The following is a 24612-nucleotide window of genomic DNA, read 5'->3' on the forward strand; positions in this document are numbered from 1 at the left end:
TCCAGCACATCAGACAATCGTACAGTGTGGATAATGGAGCATGCAGCTCTTAGAATGTTATATGAGCCTCAGGCTTATTGAGGATGCTGAACTTGTGCCCAGCCAGGCAAAAGATTCTTGTGTAGATTCTTGTTTTTGAATTCCTTTGAGTCACCACAGTGCCTTCCTGGGGCCACATTTAGTTGCCTTCCTTGTTATCTCATTTGCAAAATGTTCCATTTCTCTGATAGTAAGCTCACAGGCTCTAACGAGACACTTTCATGATGAACCCCCCATGCATTAGCAGCACCAGCAGCACCACAGTCATACTGTCCATCCATACACATCTATACATACAGAGACAAACTTGTGCTCAAACTCTGACTTTGTCATATTTCTAGGGCAACTTATGCAGTTTTTATGGAAGCCAGTCTTATCTGTATAATGTAAGCTCTTGCAGAGATTTACAATAGCAGTGACTATTCATTAAATGATGGTAGTTGCTATAATTACAATTATTAATAATAACCTTTCAAAATCATTTTTTTCATTTAATTCCCTTCACAATTTTATGAACATTGTGGAACAGCCATAATCCCCCGGATAACAATGGCTAGAATTTTTTGGCAACTTACAGACAGTTGTCATTATAAGATTTTACACTAGCTCCTTTAGTCCAAACAGTAATCCTATTAATTAGGTACTGTGGAAGATGGCATTTTCCGAAACATAGCCCAAACAATATCTCCCATCCCATGTGCTTTTCCTTCAACATGACTTTGACAGGTCTTCCATTGAAAGGTGGAGTCTACATAAACTCCACTTAGATTTCTGCAGCCTGATGACTCCAGTGGAAACGATGCGATGTGACTTCTGAAGCTAGTTAGCAAAAGGCAACACAGTTTCTGCCTGGTGCCCTTGGGAATCACACGTTCCAAAACCAGCCCACACAGAAAGGAAGCAGCAATCCACACACACTTGCCAACCATGCAAGTAAGCTGGTTTGGAAGTGAATCCTCCAACCCCAGTGGAGCTGTCCCCAGCTGTGGCTGTGGGGAACAGAGGCACGCTGTCTCCTCCAAGCCTTGCCCAAATTCCAGACACATGATAAAAACAAATTATTATTATTATTATTATTTTATACCACTGTTTTCCAGCAATTTGTTACATAGTAATTGATAACAGATTCAGGTACTGTTATATCCAGGTTAGAAATGGGGACACTGAGGCAGAAAAGGGTTCATTAATTACTAGATTGCATCACGACTACCAAGCAAAATACTTAGCACAAACCATGTTTTGTTTCCAGGGTTGTAGAACTTTTTACATCTTTCCATTCTCCTCCTACCTCTACTCCCCGACACTGTTATTGCTGTTATTGTCTTGTTTTTGTGTTTTGTTTTTGTAAGAATGATACGAACTGCCCCTCGTTTTCTAGATTTTCTTTTTGATACCGGAGTAAAGCAGGAATAGGTTAGAGGAGGCAGAGGGCTGGCTGTGGCACCACGGAAAAGGGAAAACCAAGCCCACCTACTTACTCTGCGGAAACTTTGGTGGGTTGTCATTGACATCGGTCAGTGTGATCGTCACTTTGGTTGTCCCTGAGAGTCCGCCCATATGTCCACCCATGTCCTTGGCCTGGATCACCACGTGGTACTCCTCCTTGGCCTCCCTGTCCATGTTGGGTAGGGCTGTTCTGATGATACCTGGACAGGTGAGCAGGCAACATCACAGATACTCGTTTATAACATTATGACAAGAAAGTTCTGAGCACTGAGGAAGCAATGCTGAATAAAATAGCCCATGCCCTGGGCAAGAATCATTTCAACATGATAATTACAACCAAAAGCAGCCATACTGAAGCGTCATTATGTCTTTTCAAGCAAATCATAAAACTTACTATACAACATTTGTATTTATGTTTTCCTGTACATGCAAGTAATAACCTTATTCTTCTCAGATATAAACACCCTAAAGACTGAAATATTTGAGTGGCCATTGCATGGATATCCATGACTAAACTCATACTTTTTGACTTCCAGCACAATCTTCTCTAAGTCAATTGCTGCATACAATTCACGGAAATGTTTTGATGGTGCATATTACGTTTAAAGTAGGAGGTGCATATTTCATGCAATACATTAAAATGTAAATATTAATTTGTAAAAGAGTGAACCAAATGGGTTAAATATATACAATGCTCATACAAGCATGTACTATTATCACTTGTCACTGAAAACAATGATAATAACTGAATTCTACATGATTGCTGGATATTGGCACATGTGTGCCATGCTCACTTAAATCTTTAGGAGACATTTGGAAGCTTTTTCTCTCTGTAGATATGGCAACAGTTACCTGAGAAATATAGAGAGCACTGTGGAAGCCTTAGTCCTTATTGCTGTCTTACTTCTGGCATTAAAGTTGAGTTTTTAGATTATATTTGTTATTGGGTCATCGTGAAATATGAAAAAAACAATAATAAATGTTTCACGGTATGCTAACTATGTGCCAAGCACAGGCCAAGTATCTAATCCTCACACTAACCCTGTAGGGTAGCCCTCTTTATTCCTTTTTCATATTTGATCAAACAGATAATTGAACAAGTTCTGATCAGGCCTGGGACTTCTTATTCACCATGTGTCACAGTCACAGTGACATTCCACAGTACCTGTCTGTGCTTCCACCGAAAAATAGGGCTGTCCTTCGAGGATACTGTACACTAACTTGGCGCTATTTCCGTAAGTGGGGTCATCTGCATCTGAAGCTGTCACCTGGATTACTGACGTTCCTTAAAAGTGAAATAAATTAATTAGCAACATCCTCTCAGCTTTTCAAAGTATGTTCTTGTTTACAAAGTCTTATTTTAAAATTAACCCTGAGGAAGGCACCACAATTATTCAACATTCTCTCATTTTCCTGGAGTTGAGATGCAAAGCAACCAGCCAACCAACCTTCCTTCCTTCTCTATAAAAATGCCCACAGTTTAAAAATGAACTTTCTGTATTTATAGTACATCCTGCATTGGTTGGTGATTAAAATAATATTACAAACATTGCAAACATATCTTACAACCCATGCACTTGAAATGTTCAGTATATCAAATAATTACATTAAAATCTTCCCAAAGAGTAGAATAAATGATAATTAACGATAAATTGCTTTCATGAAAGGACAGAGTGCAATCTTCCACCTGTAGCAGAACAATAAATACATCACTTTATTGTTGCTTTGCATGTAATAAAATTGCTGCTAATACTACAATTCAATTAATTTATGGCCATAAATATTGAGCAGAATGTTGTTCCCTACTGGCGTGATAATTGCATCTTCCCACCTGTAGCTGGTCTGGTAGCCATGTAACAGAAATCACCAGTAGACATCTGGTGAGAGGTAAGGGGAGCATTCATGGGTCAGAATGAAGGGAAACCAGAAAACTGAAGAAAGATGGGGCTCTGTTTTTCCTAAAAACAACTTTTGTTCCTGGCTGGTCACAAATAGCAAGTATCTGGGGCATGGCGTGCTGGGTTTCAGAGTAGGGAGAAGGGAGCTGGAAGAAGAAAACCAGCAATTATCGAATTTCTCTGTGCCAGCATGATTTGGGGGCACATTCCATGTGTTTTGCCAGCATTCCTCTGCTGGGCATTTTTTACATCCACTGTAATATTGAGAAATTGAATATGAGATATATGAAGCTTTGTAATCTATTTCACAAAGTTAGTAATTGCCAAAGTCTAACCCCAATCCAGCACGCAACAAAACTCAAGTTCATTCTGTAACATTTTCAGCAGAGGGGCAAGGTTCTGCATGGGAGGCAAGGGAGCCACTTTACACAGCCTCTCACTACCTTTAATTTATAGGGTTGTCAGTGATTTTTCTGTGTTGTACGTCTCACTTTTTTCTAGTTATTCTTCTATAATTCATTATTTCATAGAAACAACCTCTTTGGAGCTCTTCCCATTTGTCAGTCACTATTCTAGGCAGGATAGATTTATAAAGGAAAATACCATCATCGCTTGGCTAGGGAAATTATTAATTTTTAATGCTTAATTTCCTTCTAGAACTCTGCTACATCCTTTGCAATGGTTTTGTATTTCACATCTATTTCATTTAACCTTCAACATAGTTTATATTATCCTCATTTTATAGATGGCAAAATGAAAACCTAGAAAGCTATAACAGGTTGCCTGGGTTCGCATGGCTGATTAGGAGTGCAGCCATGATTCACAGTACTGTCTGACAACAAAGACTATACTGTCATATGCCGTAATACAATGTCTGAGTCCTCAAAATAATAAGAGCCATCCATGACAAAGCCACATCCAGCATCACACTGAATGAGCAAAAGCTGGAAACATTCTCCTTCAGAGCAGGAATAAGACAAGGATGCCCACTCTCACCAGTCCTATTCAACATAGTACTGGAAGTCCTAATCAGAGCAATGAGGCAAGAGAAAGAAATAAAAGACATCCAAATAGGAAAAGAAGAAGTCAAACTATCTTTCTTCACTAATGATACGATTCTATACCTAGAAAACTCTAAAGACTCTGCCAAAAGGTTCCTAGAACTGATCAACAACTTCAGTAAAGCTTCAGAATACAAAATCAAGGTACAAAAACCAATGGCATTTCTATACATCAATAACACTCAAGCCGAGGGCCAAATCAAGAATACAGTGCAATTCACAATAGCCACAAAACAATAAAATGCCTAGGAATACATCTAACCAAGGAGGTGAACTATCTCTACAAGGAGAATTTCGAAACACTGCTGAAAGAAATCATAGATGACACAAACAAATGGAATATTGATCCTTCAATGGTATTGATTCTTTCAACCCATGAGCATAGAATGTTTTCCCACTTGATATCATTAAAATGGCTACACTGCCCAAAGCAATCTACAGATTCAATGCTATTTCTATCAAACTACCAACGTCATTTTTCACAGAATTAGAAAAAAAAAAAAACTGTTCTAAAACTCATATGGAACCAAAAAAGAGCCCGAATAGTCAAAGCAATCCTAAGCAAAATGAACAAAGTTGGAGGAATCACCTTACCCAACTTCAAACTATACTACCAGGCTACAGTAACCAAAATAGCATGTTGCTGGTGCAAAGACAGACACACAGACCAATGGAACAGAATAGAGAACTCAGAAATAAAGCCACACACCTGCAGCCACCTGATTATCAACAAAGTTGACAAAATTAAGCAATGAGGAAAGTACTCCCTAATCAATAAATAATGCTGGGGTAACTGGCTAGCCTGATGCAGAAGAATGAAACTGGACCCCTACCTTTCCCCATATACAAAAATTAACTTAAGGTGAATTAAAGATTTAAATGTAAGACCTCAAACTATAAAAGCCCTAGGGAAACACCCCAGGAAACACCATTCTGGACATTGGCCTTGGGAGATAATTTATGACTAGGTCCTCAAAAGCAATTGCAACAAAAATAAAAATTGACAAGCAGGACCTAATTACACTAAAGAGCTTCTGCACAACAAAGGAAACTATCACCAGAGTAAAGAGACAACCTACAGAATGGGAGAAAATATTCACAAACTACACACCCAACAAAGGTCTAGTATCCAGAATCTATAAGGAATTTAAACCATTCAACAAGTAAAAAAACAACGTCATTAAAAAGTGGGCAAAAGACATGGATGGACACTTATCAAAAGAAGATATGCAAATGGCTAACAAACATAAAAAAAAAATTGGTCATCACTAAACATCAGAGAAATGTAAATCAAACCAATAATGAGATACCATCTCACACTAGTTAGAACAGCTGTGATTAAAAAGTCAAAAATAACATGCTGGTGAGGATGTGGAGAAAAGGGAACACATATACATTGTTGGTTGGAATGTACATTAGTTCACTCTGAAAAGCAATTTGGAAAAGTCTCAAATAAAACAGAATTACAATTAAAGGCTGGGCGTGGTGGCTCCTGCCTATAATCCTAGCACTTTGGGAGGACGAGGTGAGTGGATCACCTGAGGTCAGGAGTTCAGATCAGCCTGGCCAACATGGCAAAGCCCCTTGTGTACTAAAAATACAAAAAAACTAGCCAGTGTGGTGGTGGGCACCTGTAATCCCAGCTACTCAGGAGACTGAGGCAGGAGAATCGCTTGAACCCAGGAGGCAGAGATTGCAGTGAGCCAAGATCGTGCCACTGCACTGTAGCCTGGGCAACAGAGTGAGATTCTATCTCAGAAAAAAAAAAAAAGTTACAATTCAACCCAGCAATCCCATTACTCTTTATAGACCCAAAGGAAAATAAATTGTTCTACAAGAAAAACGCCTGCCCTTGTATATTTATTGCAGCACTATTCACAATAGCGAAGACACGGAGTCAACCATAAAAAATATGTGGTGTGTGTGTGTGTATATATATATATATATATACACACACACACACACACACACACACACCCTGGAATACTATGCATGGTGGCATGAATAATATCATGCCTTTGCAGCAACACGGATGCAGCTGGAGGCCATTATCCTAAGCAAATTAACACAGGAACAGAAAACCAAATACCACATGCTTTCATTTATAACTGAAGGCTAAGCATTGGGTATAAACGGACCCAATATTGACTCAGTGGGCATAATAAACATGGGATTACTAGAGTGGGGCGAGAGGGCAACTGCTGAAATCTATTGGGTACTCTGTTCACTACCTGAGTGATGGGGTCATCCATACCACAAACCTCAGTGTTACACAGTATATTCATGTATATTCACTCAATAAACCTGCACATGGGCTGGGCACGATGGCTCACATCTGTAATCCCAGCACTTTGGGACGCTGAGGTGGGCAGATCACTTGAGGTCAGGAGTTCAAGACCAGCCTGACCAACATGGTGAAACCCCATCTGTACTAAAAACACACACACACACACACAAAAATTAGCCGGGCATGGTGGTGCGCACCTGTAATCCCAGCTACTCGGAAGGCTGAGGCAGGAGATTTGCTTGACCCGGGAGACAGAGGTTGTAGTGAGCCGAGATAGCATCACTGCACTCCAGCCTGGGTAACAGATGGAGACGCTGTCTCAATAAAATAAAATAAAATAAAATAAAATAAAATAAAATAAACCTGCACATGTACCCCCGAATCTAAAATAAAAATTGAAACTAAAAAAAAAAAAAAAAGAAAGCCTGAATGTTATACCTAAACATCAATGAGCCCGCAAAGGTGAGAATAATGATGAAAATTTCCCCAGATTATCTATTTTGATGACTTGACTTTCCACCCCATCCCGACCCCTGACACTCAGTTGCTGACGCTGCTGTTCCCTCTATATGGATTTATTTGATATTTGTTGTTTCTCATTATAATACACATGCTAACCACCAAGAGGCTGAAGGACTGGGCAGGGAAAATGGAAGAGACGAAGGTGGGAAATGGCTCAGACTGGCTTTTGATAAGTACCTGACTTTTCTTTGTGGAGAAGGAATGCACCAGTTTCTGGCATAAAAAGCTCTGTATGCACAGTGGAAGGATCCTAGCGTTCTAAAGTCAAACCTACCTTTCTTAAGCAGGTTGATTTCCTGTACTGGGTGCTGGGTTTTCTCGTCTGTAAAACGATCCTGAATTCATTTGAGCTCTAAGACTCTTTTAAGCAGACTCACTCCCTGATTAGAACAGTTCTACTCACTGTTTGAAAGACAAACCTTTCTTAATATGAGGAATGTTTCTCAAAAGAAACATTATATAAATGTTTCATTATGTGCATGTTATAAAGAAAGCTATTGCCAGAAGGTGGCTAATTCTTTGAAGAAATCTTTCAAAAAATTATCCTTTAGCAACTTAATATGTCTTCAAGCATGTTGCAAAGATATACCTACTTCTGAATTAATACATGGTGACATAGTGCTGTGGCTAAATGTGCATTTTAGATCCATTTAATTGCACAAATGTCCCTAAAGAAATTAGTTAACTTGTTTCTGGCGTGGGTTTCCTATCTGTGAAATATGGTGAGTTGGAATTACCCTACTGTAAAGATTAATCATTGCAAAAACTAAATAAAATAGTGCATGTAAGTCATTAATTAGCACAGTGTCTACAGGCAACAAATATTACCATTGTCATTACCTATTAGACATCAATATGCCCTAGTGACTGAATGTGCATTAGCTCTATTCCTAGAAGACTAGAAATTATTATTCCGATTTTACAGAGGAACAAAAGAATTTTTGTTCCTTTTGTTATTTTGCCATAAAAGATACAGAAGAAGCTCTACCTCCTGATTTGGAAGAACGGGCTTCAGCCCACCCACCACAGAGACACCAGGCCTGGAAGCAGAGCAGGCCTCTCCCACGGTACGCACCCACATTGGACCTCTCGGGCACGTTGGCATGATAGGTCTCATGCAGGAATTCCGGAGGGTTGTCATTAATGTCCTGGACCTTGACAATGAATTCTGACGGTGGCTCCAGTGGCCGGTTGGTGTCCCTGTCCACCGCCTGAGCCATCAGCGTGTACTGGGCTCTCTCTTCTCGATCTAACGTCTTGGTGGCATGAATGTTCCCTGATTTGTCATCAATCACGAAAATGGTTCCAGCTCCTTCACCTGAGAGAATGTATTTGATGTTCCCATCACCAGAGTCAATATCCGAATGAAGCTGGAAAAAAGAGAAATTGAGATTTTTAATTTCATGAGGAATGCAGTGGGGAAACTCACTTACAAGTGATTGCAACAATCTGCTGCACACACACACGCCAGGAAAGGGAGATGTTCTCATCCTATTTTACAACAGGAGAAAGGCAACCTTAGAGAATATCATAGCCGTGGCCAAGGTCACACTGCAGAACAGTGAAGCCAGAGTTCAAATAAATAAATAAATAAATAAATATATTATATATATATATGTATATGTATATATACATACATACATACACACATATATATGTATATTTAATTCTAAGATTCATGCTCTCCCTTCACCTCTTTCCATATATATGCACATATACAAAATACAAAAACCTAAACATGTCTCAATAGTTTGAAATAAATGTGTGTGTATTTTTAAAAACATATAAGCAAACATTCATGCAATAAGTCTTCCTCTCAACTCTGACTCCCGTTCCTTCATTTTCTCCTCTGCTCAGAGATTATCACTGTAACCAGTTTCTTGTGAATCCTATAAGAGATATTCTATTCTATGCATATGCAAGGAAATCTACACAAATACATATGGGCCCTAGTTTATGTTATACAGTAAAGTTCCAGAGTACACACATCATTCTTCACCTCATCCTTTTCCTCTAACAATAAATTCAGGTGACCATTCCACGTTTATAACTATAGATCTTCCTCATCCACTGTATGGAGGTTATTAGCTTTTTAAAAAATTTTTTGTTTTGGGGGTTTGTTTTTGAGGTGGAGTCTCACTCTGTCACCCAGGCTGGAGTGCAATGGTGTAATCTCGGTTCACTGCAGCCACCGCCTCCCATGTTCAAGTATTTTCTCCTAAATCAGCCTCCCAAGTAGCTGGAATTACAGACACATGCTACCACATCCAGCTCATTTTTGTATTTTTAGTAGAGACAGGGTTTCACCATGTTTCCCAGGCTGGTCTCGAACCCCTGACCTCAAGTGATCTGCCTGCCTCAGCCTCCCAAAGTGCTGGGAATACAGACATGAGCCACCACGCCCGGCCAATGGTTTTCTTTTTCTTTTTTTTTTTTTTTTAGCAGTCCCCTTCTAAAGAACACTTAGGTTGTTTCCTGGCTTTTGTTACTACAAACAATTGAACTGATCAGATCTTTCCAGAAGGCCTGCTTTGCGGTACACAGGGTATGAGGATTTGCGGATGTGGCCTGCCTGGAAGAAGTGTCCATCCTAACCCTAAAGGCAGGTAGGACTAGTGGTATGGGTTGGTATGTACACAATTTCTTAGGTGTCAGAAAGAATCTTAAACATCCCCAAGTTTGTCTTCTTTGACAGAGCTTAGAGATAAGATGATATTTGCCTAAATTCACACTTGTAAGGTCCAAGAAATCAACTAGGTCTCTTAACTTCCAACCATCTTCTGTTCCACCTCACTCTGTGTTTTCAAACACGAAAGTCTCCCAAAAATCACATCTGGTTTTCCTGTAACAAAAACACTCCTCACCCCGCCTTGCTGTTCAACCTCAATTTCTGCAGCTGTCATTTTAATCTGAGGTCCTTGGTCCTCATTCTGCCCTTTGTGGGAAAAAAGCAAGCATTATTTTTACTGTTCTAGTGGGTTTCAAGAGCAGTCAAGTAGCAAAAAAGACCTTGGTTCTACCTACTAAGTAAGAAAAGCCATTGCAAACTAGAGAGCTTTATTCAAATGGTATTTAAAATAACAAGAGGTCAGGCACACTGGCTCATGCCTGTAATCTCAGCATTTTGGGATGCTGAGGCAGGTGGATCACTTGAGGTTAGGGGTTCGAGAACAGCCTGGCCAATATGCTGAAACCCCATCTCTAGAAAAAATACAAAAATTAACCGGGCATGATTAATTTAATTAATTTTAATTAATTAATTAATTAAAATAAAAACTATGATTATTATCAATGCCATTTAAATAGTAATAATATTAGTATTATTTATTACTAATGCCATTTTTATATTTTTGTGAAAATTGGTATTTTATTATTTCAATTTAAATTATTACTATGAGACTAAGGCCTAGAGACCTTACCTCATGATTATTATTATGAGACTAAGGCCTAGAGACCTTGCTCATAAAGCAAGGTTGAATACATTGATTTTTAAATATTTAGTTTTCTTTCAATTTCCCCAAAGATATCTAACTGATTTGCAGTGCTTCAGTGAAACCACATTATTTCAGCTCAGGGAGTTACCTGTAGGTACAAATTACAAAGACCATTTTGTTTTTAGTACTCTTTGTTTCTCGGAGGAAAAAATAAACAGACTTTCCTTCAGAATTTATTATTCATAACAATGTGTTGTCATGAAATTATGGCTAACACATTTCTGATGAATAAGTCCATTTGACAGTAAAACACAAAGCTGTTTGATGGCCTAGGACGGATGAACAGAATTGCCCCAATCTTCATTCAGTCAAGTTTCCTTAATGAAGGCAAAGTTTCTGCCTGCACTCCCATCTCAGGGAAGACTTACCTTTGTTCTTCTGTTTACCCTGCTGCAGACCTGGCAGAAGTTAAGGGCAAAGACGTACGAATGAGGAACAAGAAACTATAAATACAATGCTGACTTTAATGGGAATGCCCAGACATTGAATCTTTCTAGAGGCCTTCCTATATTACATAAAAAATTGGCAAGTTTCTTGAAAATTAACCAGATCTATTTCATGATCAGCCAAATAACTAAAAATTTAACAAAACATTTCGTATTATTTTTCTACTTTGTTTTCAGGTCGGGAAGTTGGATATAACTTCCCTTTTTTGTATCTAACAAAGATGATTTATACAATTGACATGGATACTTACTAGGCTACACACACACACACACACACACACACACAAAACAAAACAACACAGTTTCAGAAACCATTCAGCGCTATCAAGGGATCCAGTTGTTGAGGCATACACAGCCAATTCCTAACTCCAAAGACGAATGGCTTCCCTCTCTGCATAGCACAGCATGACACAGGCTGTATTTCCACAAGAAATCTGAAAGTCCATGGTTTACCAAATTTCACTTTTTCAGGGCATCTTGAGTATTCAACCTTGAATGTCATCAAATCAAAGGTTGTTAGGAAATAAACCATCTACTCCATCCCTCCTATTTCTAGGGAACTGTCTCAGCACATTTCAGAAGAAAGGTCCACAGGACCAACCACTTTATTTACTTTTCCCCTATCCAACCCGACATCAGATTCATCCTCATGCGCCTAGGTTTTGAAGGTCACACAGCATGAATAATACTAGAGTTTTCCTTTTCCCTCTTTTTTTTTCTATATTTTCTTCTAGTAGGCACGACAATTGCTTATTCCACAGAGATGCTGAAATGACTCTCCAGATCCTGTTTCTTCTGCAACCCCCAACCTGAACACACACACACTGCTTCCCATTGAGAAAGTCCCCAAAGCAGAAGGTTCTATTCATATCTCAGAATGATTCATGCACAGCCCTTCACATCATTCAAGCTCCACATCCCTTGCCATGGCTGAAATCTATTTTTCCTCTCTGGGCACACAGCCCATCTCCTCTACTTGGGGAATTCCATATGCCAATTATTTCCATTTCCATTTCTCACGTCGACTTCCACATATTTCCATTTGGGATATAAATGAGTGAAATTCCTTTGGTACATCTTCAAGAAGAAATTTTTCCAAACTTATACAATGTCATTGAGATTCTAACATGAATCTCCTTCAAGTATGTCAATTATGTGAATATGAAGTGCTGTTCTCATGTAAAAGAACAATTAAGATAACTTTGTAGAAATCAGTAGGGTTCAGAAATCCCACAAACCTACTGTCTTTCCCTTTTACCTTCCACTGGATAATTCTTTTTCATCTTTTAGGTTACAGGTTATTCCCATGTTCTCCTTGAAACCTTCCTTTGACATCTCTCCCAAATATTACTATATAAATTCATAATCATTTACATAGAATTTCCTCATTATTCTTCATTTTCTTTTTTTTCTTTTTATTTTTTTAATTGCTTAGGTAACTGTCTCTTTTCCACTAGACCTCTTTGAGGTCAGGAGCTATCTTAATCTAGTTTACATTTTGCCTAGCACAGCAGCTCCACATCATAGGATTTCAGTTCTTAGGTATCTAAAGATCTTTTTGTTTTCTGTTTCTTCTTTTTTTTTTGAGATGGAGGCCTTTGTCTCATAATAATAATTTAAATTTAAATAATAAAAATACTTTAACAAAAATATGAAAATTATATTAGTAATGAATAATACTATTAATATTGTTCATATTAACTGGCATTGTTAATAATTATCTCATTTATTTATTTTTTATTTATTTTTTGAGACAGAGTGTTACTCTGTCTCCCAGGCTGGAGTGCAGTGGCGCATCTCGGCTTACTGCAACCACTCCCTCCCAGATTCAAGCAATTCCCCTGCCTCAGCCTCTGGAGTAGTTGGGATTACAGGCACTCGCCACCACGCCTGGCTAATATTTGTATTGTTAGTAGAGATGGGGTTTCACCATACTGGGCAGGCTGATCTCGAACTCCTGACATCCAATGATTCACCTGCCTCAGCCTCCCGAAGTGCTGGGATTACAGGTGTGAGCCACTGCGCTGGCCGCACATATCTTTTTGTAGTTTTAATGTCACTATCATCTGAAAGATAACTGTATATTTTACTACAAATGCTAGTGGGTAGGTAATTTTCCAAACTCTCTTGAATTTGTATTTTGGACTCTCTTTCTATAATTGCACTTTTCTGTAAGGGATACACAGAGACCACAGAGCCTGGAATGGGAAGTCATCTCACTGGGTTTTACCATGCCTGTGGAAACAGGGATAAAACCACATCCAACCTTCTGATACATATTCATTCATCTCCTCAAAGTTGGATCTAGCACCAGGACTCATAAGTACATAAGGATGACACTGCCCCTGACACAAAGTAGCTTGAAGTCTAGTCAAGTAAACAGATTAATAAGTAGACACATCGAATACAGAAAGGAAAGCTATGATAAAGGGTCCAAAGGAGGAGCATTCAGGTTGGGATTAGGGTGTGGTCAGGGAAATGCCTTCAGCTGGAAAATGGTTAAACCAATTATGGCTATGTCTGTTTAATGGGCTGTTAAGCAGTCATTCAAAATGGAGTTTGAGCCTGGCGTAGTGACTCAGGCCTGCAATCCCAACACTTTGGGAGGCTGATGAGGGAGGATCACTTAGGTCAGGGGTTTGAAGTCGACCTGGGCAACACAGCAACACCCTTTCTCTACAAAAAATAAAATAAAATACAAATTAGCCAGGCATGGTGGCATAAGCCTGTAGTCCCAGCTACTCAGGAGGCTAAAGCAGGAGGATCCTTTGAGGCCAGGACTTTGAGATTACAGTGAGCTATGATCACACTACTGCATGCCAGTCTGGGCAACAGAGAGAGACTCCATATTTAAATAATATGATAAATGAGTTTTATGATATAACTCCATAAAACTAAATGGAAAAACCTAAGAAGTATTCTCAACATGGATAAGTGTCTGGAATAACATATTATGTACAATATTTGGGTGGTTTTATTGGCTGTTCAGGCCATTGGTGTTTGCTCTCTTAGATGCCTGTGGGCCTTTTGTTTCTTTCTGGCCACAGACGATTATTCCAGTGGTGGGATGGAGAGCTCAGGATTGAGGGAAGGCAGCCTTACCCTGCCCACAAGCACGGGGTCAGGCCCGGTGTACTCCTCTATCACGAAGAACTGGTTCCAGACCCAGCCACGCTTGGAGCGCTGTAGCACCTGCCCCTCCTTGCCCTTCTCGTGGTGCCCATGGAAGGAGGGCCGCAGGTGGCCCCGCCGCTCTGGGGCAAAGGCCTGACTGTGGCACAGCATGCCCAGGCACACCAGGGCGGCTTGTAAACAGTAGTTCTCCTTCATTTTTGGTTACGTGGTAGGCACAGGAGAATGCAGCTGTCACCCCTTCCACCAACCGTGCGGTGGTCTTGCCGAGGGTGGCCTCCCGGACGTGTCACGCAGACCTCTCTTGGGATGGAATGTCTCTGCTGGCTGAGCTCATCACGTCAGGGCTGCCCACGTCCCCAGTCAGCTTCTGCAAGCAGAGAGAGGTTGGATTAGCTGCAGGCCGAATCCCCACTTCATTTCCATTCCATTCAGTAAGCCTTCAGGACTGGGCATCAGTTTTATCACGTGGGAACTACTGGCTTTGGGGAAGCTCACCGACTGCTTTGAGCTCAGCTTGCTCATTTATGAAGTGAGGATAACAGTGTACCCACTACAAAGCTGCCACTGGGATTCAATGAGTAATGCATATAAGTCTCTTAGCACGATGCCTGGTACTAGTAAGCACTCCATATTTAACTGTTATTATAATTGATCAAAACTGTGCTTATATATGATTTTTTAATAAGAAAACAGGGAATTAAAGGAGTCCAGATGGGGAACATATAATCCACACTGGGGTTCAGTTCAGGGAGAGGATGGATGGCTGGACTCAATCCTTTAGTGAGGATTGCTGTAATAAGAAAGGAAAGTGTGGGATTCCGTGCAGAAGGAACATCACATCCAAAAGCACAGTGTGTTCCAGGACGTTCAGCATGCCTGGAGGTAGTAATGAAGAAGGCGGGCAGGCAGTGGATCCTGTTAGAGAAGGGATGTAGGGGGAAGATCCCAAGAAACCATTGATGGCTACTGAAATATTTATAGGAGAAATAATGGGTCAAGGTCTCTTTGGTAAATCAGTTAAGGGTATAGTGTCAATTCAAGGAGGAAGATTTGCTTTTGTCTGGCAAAGATCCATCCACGAAGCCAAAGATCCTACCTTGCTTAGCCTGGAAGTCTCAGAAAGGATATTTTACAAGCTTTCACTAACTAGGAGAAGGAAAATAAAACAGTATGTCCTACTAACCAGCCCAAGGTCGTGTTCCCAGCACCCAGCCATGACTGAGCTACTCAACACCAGTGAGGATAAGCCATTAATGCCTTTCACCTTTCTACACTCTTCAGAGGTTTTTGACCCACAGTCACTCCTGTCCTCTCTCCAGCACTCTGATTCTCATTGGCAGTCCTTAACTCCTGCCTTGGGTTCTGGACTTCTTCATCGGACTTTCTCATGCTGAAAACTTAATTCTTCTCTAAGGAATTCCCCTTGCTTGTTCTCCTCTCTTAGAACCATACATTTGTTTTCTGGAGAATCACCTTCTCTCTCTGGAGTGCCACCCAGACTCCAGAAAGAGAATCAGATGGGTTCACCACCAATGTGAGGGAACCTGAGATAGTTCTTTTTCAGGAGGATGACACATTGATATTGAAGATAACTTTCTGTTTCAGCATCTGGGTCTAAATGAAACTGAAAAACTTATTGGGCATTGTAGGGATCACTGTCATCACCTAATTTTTTTGCTATCTTCTTTGGGTGAAACGGTTCAGGGAAAAAGGGAGCAAGAAGGAAAGAGCATGGATCTTGGCATAGTGGAAGGTACATAGACTTAGAGGTCAGCTGCAGATGGATCAGAATACCACTTCCATATTTTACAATCTGGGTTACTTTGGGCATGCCAATCAATCACTCTGAACCTCAGTGTTTTCATGTGAACAATGAGGATGACAAGAATTGTTGCACCCATACAGGCCTGAACACAGAGTTGGGAACTGGGCATGTACTAGGCTCCTTCTTCTTTTCCCAGAGTGTCACAATACAGGGGAAGATCTCAAGAAACCACTGACAGTCATGGAAATATTTACTGGAGAAATAATGGGTCAAGGTCTGATATGGTTTGGCTGTGTCCCCACCCAAATCTCATCTTGAATTTAACATGTGTTGTGGGAGGGACCCAGTGGGAGGCAACTGAATCATGGTTGCAGGTCTTTGCCATGCTGTTCTCATGATAGTGAATAAGTCTCAGGAGATCTGACAGGTTTATAAGGGGAAGTTTCCCTGCACAAGCTCTCTCTTTGCCTGCTGCCATCCGTGTAAAATGTGACTTGCTCCTCCTTGCCTTCCACCATAATTGTGAGGCTTCCTCAGCCACATGGAACTGTAAGGGTACCCATGCCTTGAACATGGAGATGCCCCAAAGAGGGTGATGAGGTGCTTTCTCCAAGATGGGAATTGAGAACAAACGAGTTACTTGGGATACCATAGCCATCTGACCTCAGCAACCTAGAAAATAAAAGAACTGGTGAAATTATAATTTGTAGATACAGATCCATTCCATTTTGATGACCTTTGACTATACCAGCCCAAGCCTTTCTGTTTCCTTTGTAATATGGCAAAGTGGTATCTGGGAGGCCACAGATGTGCACTTAATGCCTGGTGACTGTCACTTTTCTCAATAACACTTTGGGATGGTATTATGTTAGTCTTTATTCAAGGAATAGGGGAGTTGAAATCTTTAATATTTGTTGTAAACAGACACTTTGGGATATGTAAAAGGCTATGTGGGAGAGAGAGAAAGATGGAAAAGGCAGCGTCATCATTTAGCAACTTCTTCCTTACATTCAGGCACTTTAATAATACATCAGATGCTGTTTCTAGAAAGCCAAACTGACTGTTTGGAAAGAGCACAAAGAAGGCCCCAGGAGGGGTTAGATGCTAAAATGAGGCAATATGAAACAACAGAAAGATTTCTGGGCAGAAGTCATGAAACTCGAGATTTGGTGGAGAATCTGGCACTAATTTTCCATGGAACATCATTGATTCTACTCTCAGAGGCTATGTCTCACTCTGTAAAATGAAGCCTGTGTAAAATTTTCTTCAAATGGCTTCATATTCACAATTAGTTTCAGTGAACTAGTGATGGGCATTTTTCTGATTCATACAGTGTCTCCTTACTAGACTGGAAACTTCTGAATGGATGGGATTATATCTTATTCACATTTATATGTCTGGCACCTGAGCACAAAGCAGGCCATCAATAAAATTTTAATACATGATTTGAATCTCAAATTTCAACTCCAAACTTGACATTGACTCTGTGAAAACTCAAGAAGAAGAAAGAAAGAAAAAGGAAACAGCATATGGTGAGGCAAGATCCCTGCCCATCTTGCACCATGCCAAGTATTAAATGCTCATTCACACAGTGATAAATTATTCTTGCATATAAGCTGTGAAGTGTATTAGAAAGAAAGGGTTTAATTAAAGTTGATATTTCTTCACCTCTTTCTTCTGGCTGCCATTTTGCTGTAAAGCACAATTATTTCTAACACTAGAAGTGTTGAAACAAGATGACAACTTTTTTTTCTTGTATAAAAAAATGTCTAGCTTAATACTAATGAATTTAAGAGTTTCCACATGATCAATAAACAATAACATTCAATCTGTTAAAAAGATTAAATTATCTCTTTTCTTCTTTTGGAAAGAATACTGAATCAACTTGCTTTTAAGAGCAATGGCCCATCATTTTAAATGCTTATATGACTATATGTAATACGGAAAGTTATTTTTATGGTTAATCTTAGGTACATATAAGATTGATTTTAAGACATAATTTTTTTAAAAAAAATTCACTTTCAGAATGAAAATTTATGTAGCAAGTTCTTTTCCTTAGCTACTGTTCTAAAAGCTTTACAAATAGTAACTCATCTATTAATTTCTATAACAACCTTATGAATAGGAGCCATGAATATTCTTCTCTTAAAGGATGAGGAAACTGAGTCCCAGACACATTAAACAACTTATGCAGACTTACACTTCTAGTAAATAGCAGACCTGAGATTTGAACTCATGGCGTCAGGCCCTAGAATCCATGTTCTTAACCAGTGAACAACCACAACTCTTGTCATTTGTTTGAGTTTGAAGTTCATAAGGAAATTATATGGATGTTGTGATAAAAAGCAGTAACCTGGAAGCCAGCTAAATGTGGGAAGTAAATTATCATTGGAGCTCAGCATATACTAATAACAGTACTAGAATGAAAATACTAATAATAGTTAAAATTTGCCAGGTGTTATCCACCTAACATTCTTGGACATGTTTTCCATGAGTTGAGTCATCAAATCATAAAAACCCTAAAAAGTAGCATTATTGCTATTCCCATTTTACAGGCAAGTAGTCTGAGGCACATCAAAATTAAGTAATTTGTTCAAGGTTACAGAGCCAGCAAGTGAAGGAGCTGGTATTGAACTCTGAATGTTTGGTTCAAGGACTTGTATTACTACCCTCTACAATTTTACCTAAGAGAACGCTGCAGTTCAAATTTAGGCACACTAATACAAATAGACACAATAGCCTTAAAATGATGATAATTTAAATTTTGGTAGCATGGATAAGTAGACTGTAATAAAAAAAATATCCAAACCAAAAAGAAAGAAAAAGCATTTTATATCCAAATAACCAAAGTGAAGATGAACAAGAGGTAATTACATCAGTCCATCAATAACCATCAATAACACAGTATAACCAGGTCCTTAAACAACATATGACACAAAATTTGATCTTTGGTTTTTATTTTAAATACCTGTTTCAGAATTTCTAAATGTGTACGTTAGAAAAGGTGTATTCAGAGTGGTTTTTGTTTTTTGTTTTGTTCCGTTTTATGAAATGTTTCTAGAATTGAGAGAACTGATTGATGTATTCAGTAGTAGGGACTTAGTAGGAATCTCCCATGAAAATTAATAGGAGGCTGCCCTCCTAAGGAGACCTTGATGTTGGTAATAATTAGGGAAATATATCAATGTTCTAATTGGTTTTAATGAAGACCCCCAAGGTAGTTCTTAAACAAGCCATTAAAACACTTTTTAGCAGTATGCCAGGATGCCTAAGCATTGGGATTCTACTAAAACATATAGGAGGACTTTATTTTATGATGGGAGCATATTGCTTGGAGGGAAAAATAAATGTTGTTGAAAGTCACAGCAGTAATAACATGACAGGAAAATAGATGTGCAAAGCCACCAGCTCGAAAGGGAAGGCTCACCCCTCTATCTTGAGAGCAGATAGTCCGTCATAAGCTACCGCGCCTTGAGCATAAAACTCTCTTGCTGTGCCTGCTTTTGTCTCCGTAAAAGAAAATGACATATACGGGTGTTTAAGTATATTTGGACTCCTGCTGGAAATTGTTATTGGGTGGAGAATGCAAGACGAAAGCGCTTAGCAGAAAGCAAGCAGATTTGGTTTTTCAGCTGTCCTCTCCCCACAGAGCTGGAAGGATCAGATGGGCTGACCTGTTTTTTCATTTCCAGGTAGCTAATTTACAGTTAGAGACAGGTTATTATTACATTAAGAATATTACCAAGGCCCACACCAGAGCTCAAAACCCCATTCTGTATCTGCAAAGTCCCCTTGTTGGTGAGCTCAGGGGCTCTGGTATCCCTTTCAACAAACACAGCTTTGTAACCAATCCAATTCTATTATGCAAATTAATTCAAGCATATTTTATTCCCCGTTCAGATCTCATCACTCAGCACTGAGCTGGTCTCTCATTTCAAATCAAATCACAGGAATTATGCCACGTCTGTGGAAATCACAGAGAATAGGGGAGAAGAAGTATTACAAGAATTATTGAGTCACACTTCCCAGTAATTCTTCTCCCCTGATTTCTAGACTTGGAGCAAGGCATAAGCTTGGGGTAATCACTTCTTCTCAGGTGCAAAATACACAGCAGAGACTGTAAAAAGGTTATGGCATATGCTGCTCCAATTTCTAATACCAAATTCAAATGTTAAAGTAGGCAGCAAATAAGGCCCCTTATCAAAGACCCCAGCTCTCTGCAAAGGTGAGTGGAAATTTTCAAACTGCTTCAGTGGAGATCTGAGTCTCTGCTTCTGGAGAGAGAGAGAATGACAGAAGTTCTGCTTTGAAAGTGGAAAGATCATTCACTACCTGTGTCAGGCAAAGCTGGGTTCAAATCCTGGTTCCAACACTCATGATTTACATTATATTGTCATAAAAATAGATACTATCCTTTGTCAGGTGCTTGATTTTTCTAGTGCTGGACAGTATGCTCAGGGCTTGGTATACATTATTTTATTTCATTTTCACCACAACTGCATATATATAATATGTGAGATATATATATGTGTGTGTGTGATATATATATATATATATATATATATATATATATATATATATATATCACTCAGATTTTATCTAGGAGGAAAGTGAGTCTCAGTGTCCTTATGTAACCCACCCAAGTACACCCCGAATCACTGACAACGTTGTAATTCAAATGCAAGTTTACAGGACTGCAGAAGCCAAGCTTGACTTTGGACTATTTTACCTGGCTATCAATGTCTGAAAATCCAGGTTCCCAATCTTCAATATAAGAAGATTGCATGACCAACTCCAAGGGTCATCTCAGCTCCAAAAATTTTATTTGCTATATAACATAATGTTTGCTAGATGTGACTTCCACTATTTTTTAAGTAAATACAATCAGATTTTATATTCTTAGGGTCTCATGGCCACAAAATATTATAGGAATCCAATATAACACCCCAGATCTTAAAACTTGTATAGTCATTCAGTGATAACTTATCTATTTAAGTAACTAAATCATCTTCAAATGATAACATGATTAAGTACAATATGTGCAATGAAGAACTTATTATTTGTACTCTACTCTGTCCTTAAGACAGTCTTTTTCTTGGTGTAATATTTTCAAATGTTGATCATTAAGATGAATAATATATATCATATATCAACACATACAGGAAATAACTCTGTCTGCAGTGTCATCTCTAACTATGAATGTGTGGAAAGAGAAACAGATTTTATTTTCATTTGTTCTTTTGTATGAGCTAAGATACCTGTGGGAAGATTAGAGCAAAGCGGTGATGATAAACAGATGCTTAACATAATGTCATGTCATTTGTGGTATCAAAGGCCTATATGTAAACCTCCTTTTGTCTCCAAGCAGTAAATATGCATCAAGCTTTTTTTATTTGTCTGTTCCTTCACTTGGCAATAACTTTTCAATGGTTCTAGGCCTAGGTTGAACTCTGAGGATACACAGGCATCAATGTACCTCCAGTATGTAGACTGTTCTCAAACAATACTGAGACTGTTGTCTAAGCAGATGAATGATGCTATGATGTGTTCAGTACAGATAGGACTATGTACAAGAGCACAAGGGAATCCATGACTACACTTCTGCGGATAAATTTGTAAAGTATCGGTCCTGTGCTTCAATACTTGCCTACTCGAACCTCTTGCAAGTAAACTCCCATATCCACCACTTCCAATGCCTGGAGCTTCCATTCCCACTTTGGGCCATGGCTCATTAAACCACACCAAGTTCAATGACAAGTAAATCATAAACCAACCATTGATTGTCTCAGCCTAGTTCAAAACGATAAGATGGGTGAATCAGATTTCTTTGGGAACTTCACTGAAAGAAAACAAGAACCTTCTGCAGTCAGTGAGGGAACTAAAATAGGAAGGTTACAAGGAACTTGAGAAATGGAGTAACTACCAAATGACATCTCATGACCAATGTTTCAGTGAAATCAAGGCTTACAGCAAACCAGTTACAGATTAAAGAGAAACAATCGTGACCTCTGTCTCTGAGTCATGTAAATAGCAGAACACATGGCATCTGAAGATCTTGGCAATTTAAGGACTCCCTCAGCAGCTGTCTTCATGGAGCCCACGCTACTGATCTGTTCCTGAATTTCTGAGATCACTTGTAATGCCCTTGAATGACAACAAGCTTCCTGTATGTAAACTCACTTGAGTGATTTCTTTTGTCATCAAAACAGCAAACATAGTAAACTACCATAATCAACAGGAAAAAAGTTTGGTGATTCTGCTAGTCAAGACCAAAATAATGTAGCTGCATGAATCACTTGTTCAGATATAGACAATGCCTTCTTCTCTGAATTTCTAAGAAGACTGAGACAAGAAAAATAACTCTAGACCAAAGCCAAGATGCTAGTGATCTAGCCTAGGTTCTGAACCACAGTGCAAAGAGAAAAAATACTTTTCCCTGTGGGTTAACAATCTCCTTCTACAAAACAGGAGGTTGGAAATAGCCTGTAAAACGTCTCCCATGCATATCTGCAGGGGCTTGTGAGTCTGTGCTGAGAATAAGTGACTTTGCCTAGATGGAAGTTTTCATCTCATTTTGAAGGTCTAGGTCCTAGCTGGCAGGGCTGCTTTGTATACAACTTGAGGCCCCAGTGACCTAGAGCATCACAGCAATCATGCCTTCTGGGGCTAGAGAATGCAGAGGCCCTGCTGTTGTGATAGGTCCTTAAATTCCAGTATTAGGAATCAGGACTTTACTGGATGAACAATGGGAATCCATTCAAAATTTCTAGTCATGGGGTTGAGGGGAGCCAAGCTGTCACAGGTGTGCAGGAGAAATGGAGGTGAGGAGTGGCAGCTCTTACAAAATAGTTAAGAGGATGGGCTCAGGAGTCAGAAGGAGTTGGAAGGTTAGAGCTCAAGACTTACAACTCACTACACTAGAGGTGGAAATCAGCCTCTACAAGTCTCCACAGTGCCCTGTTAAAAATGGGAAAAACCCGGCAGGGCGCAGTGGCTCACACCTGTAATTCCAGCACTTTGGAAGGCTGAGATCACAAGGTCAGGAGTTCGAGACCAGACTGGCCAACATGGCGAAACCCAATCTCTACTAAAAAAAATACAAAAATTAGTCTGGCATGGTGGCGTGCACCTGTAATCCCAGTTACTTGGGAGGCTGAGGTAGAAGAATTACTTGAACCCGGGAGGCGGAGGTTGCAGTGAGTCAAGATCGCACTACTGCACTTCAGCCTGGGCGACAGAGCAAGACTCCATCTCACAAAAAAAGGGGGAGGGGGGAACTCTAGGACCAGTCTCACAGGGGGACTGCCAAGAGAAAAACAGACATTGCGTGTACTTTGTACAGTACCTGTCATATGGTAATCTTCACAAAATGTAAAGTCTATGAAGGCGGGGACCTTTTCTTTGCTGCTTACTGCTGTAACACAGAACATGGCCTGGTCCACAGCAGGTGATTAAGAAGATGAGTTAAGAGTTTTGTTTAGTCAACAAGAATGCATAAATACATATTGTAACCCCTGGATACCATGCACTAATCCAATAAAGAATAAGCCTCATGAAGGGGCTCTAGGAGTCCACTGTCTATTAAGGAGAAACAAGAAACCAATATTACAATAGAGATTGCTAAATGCAATAATAGGTATATGTGACGAGATGAGATAAAGTAGACCAGTGTTGTTTAATGGAAACATAATGTCAGTCACGTGTAATTTTAAATTTTCTAGAAGCCATATTTTTAAAAAGTTCAAAAAATCAGTGAACTTAATTTTTACAATGTATTTTATTTAACCCAGTATGCCCCAAATTGTATCATTTTAACATGGAATCAATATATACATTCTCAAAACGTTTTATATTCTTTTGTCCTAAGCCTTCAAAACCTAATGTACATTTTATATTTAAAGGAACTCTCTGTTGGGACTAGCCACATTGCAAGAGCTTACTGGCCACATGGGGCTACTGGCTACCATCTAGGCAGCACAGGCACAGGGGATTCTTCAAGTTTTTTGAGACAGGAGGGCATGTAGTCAAGGAAGACTTTCTGGAGGCATTGCAATAGTTCAGGTGAGAGGTAATATGGTTCTGAACCAGAAAAAATAAGGCTTGGGTTGAGAAAAAGGGGCTACTCTTGAAACCGTGCAGATGTAGATGGTTTTAGGAACCGAAAAGATTGAGGTTAGAGAATGAGGCAGCAGTGAGAGGAGAGTGAGAAGACAGTGGTGCTGTTCCTGGCCTCAAGAGGAGAAGGGCTGTTTGAAGAATAAACAGCATTTAGTTAAAAACATTTTCTTTCTTTCTTTCTTTTCTTTCTTTCCTTCCTTCGTTCCTTCCCTCCCTCCCTCCCTTCTTTTCTGAGACGGAGTCTCGCTCTGTCGCCCAGGCTGGAGCGCAGTGGCGCGATCTCGGCTCACTGTAAGCTCCGCCTCCCGGGTTCACGCCATTCCCCTGCCTCAGCCTCCCGAGTAGCTGGGACTACAGGCGCCCGCCACCACGCCTGGCTAGTTTTTTGTATTTTTAGTAGA

The 24612-nt window shown here is 39.6% G+C and overlaps 1 protein-coding gene across 3 annotated transcripts in view; it reads right to left on the bottom strand.

Moving 5' to 3' along the window:
* CDH11 (cadherin 11) overlaps positions 1-24612 on the bottom strand; it is a 174940-nt gene that overhangs the window by 43910 nt on the left and 106418 nt on the right. For 2 of the 3 annotated variants that reach the window (XM_025370020.1, XM_025370021.1), the window contains 4 exons: positions 14296-14695; positions 8329-8623; positions 2651-2770; positions 1518-1685 (listed from right to left, as the gene is read on the bottom strand). In XM_025370020.1, coding sequence (XP_025225805.1) covers positions 1518-1685; positions 2651-2770; positions 8329-8623; positions 14296-14523 — 811 coding nt within the window. In that variant the 5' untranslated portion in view covers positions 14524-14695. The remainder of the gene's footprint in view (positions 1-1517; positions 1686-2650; positions 2771-8328; positions 8624-14295; positions 14696-24612) is intronic. The other variant, XM_025370023.1, reaches the window with a different exon arrangement.

The sequence above is a fragment of the Theropithecus gelada genome, chromosome 20, assembly GCF_003255815.1.
Source record: "Theropithecus gelada isolate Dixy chromosome 20, Tgel_1.0, whole genome shotgun sequence".
In the NCBI taxonomy this organism is placed as follows: domain Eukaryota; kingdom Metazoa; phylum Chordata; class Mammalia; order Primates; family Cercopithecidae; genus Theropithecus; species Theropithecus gelada.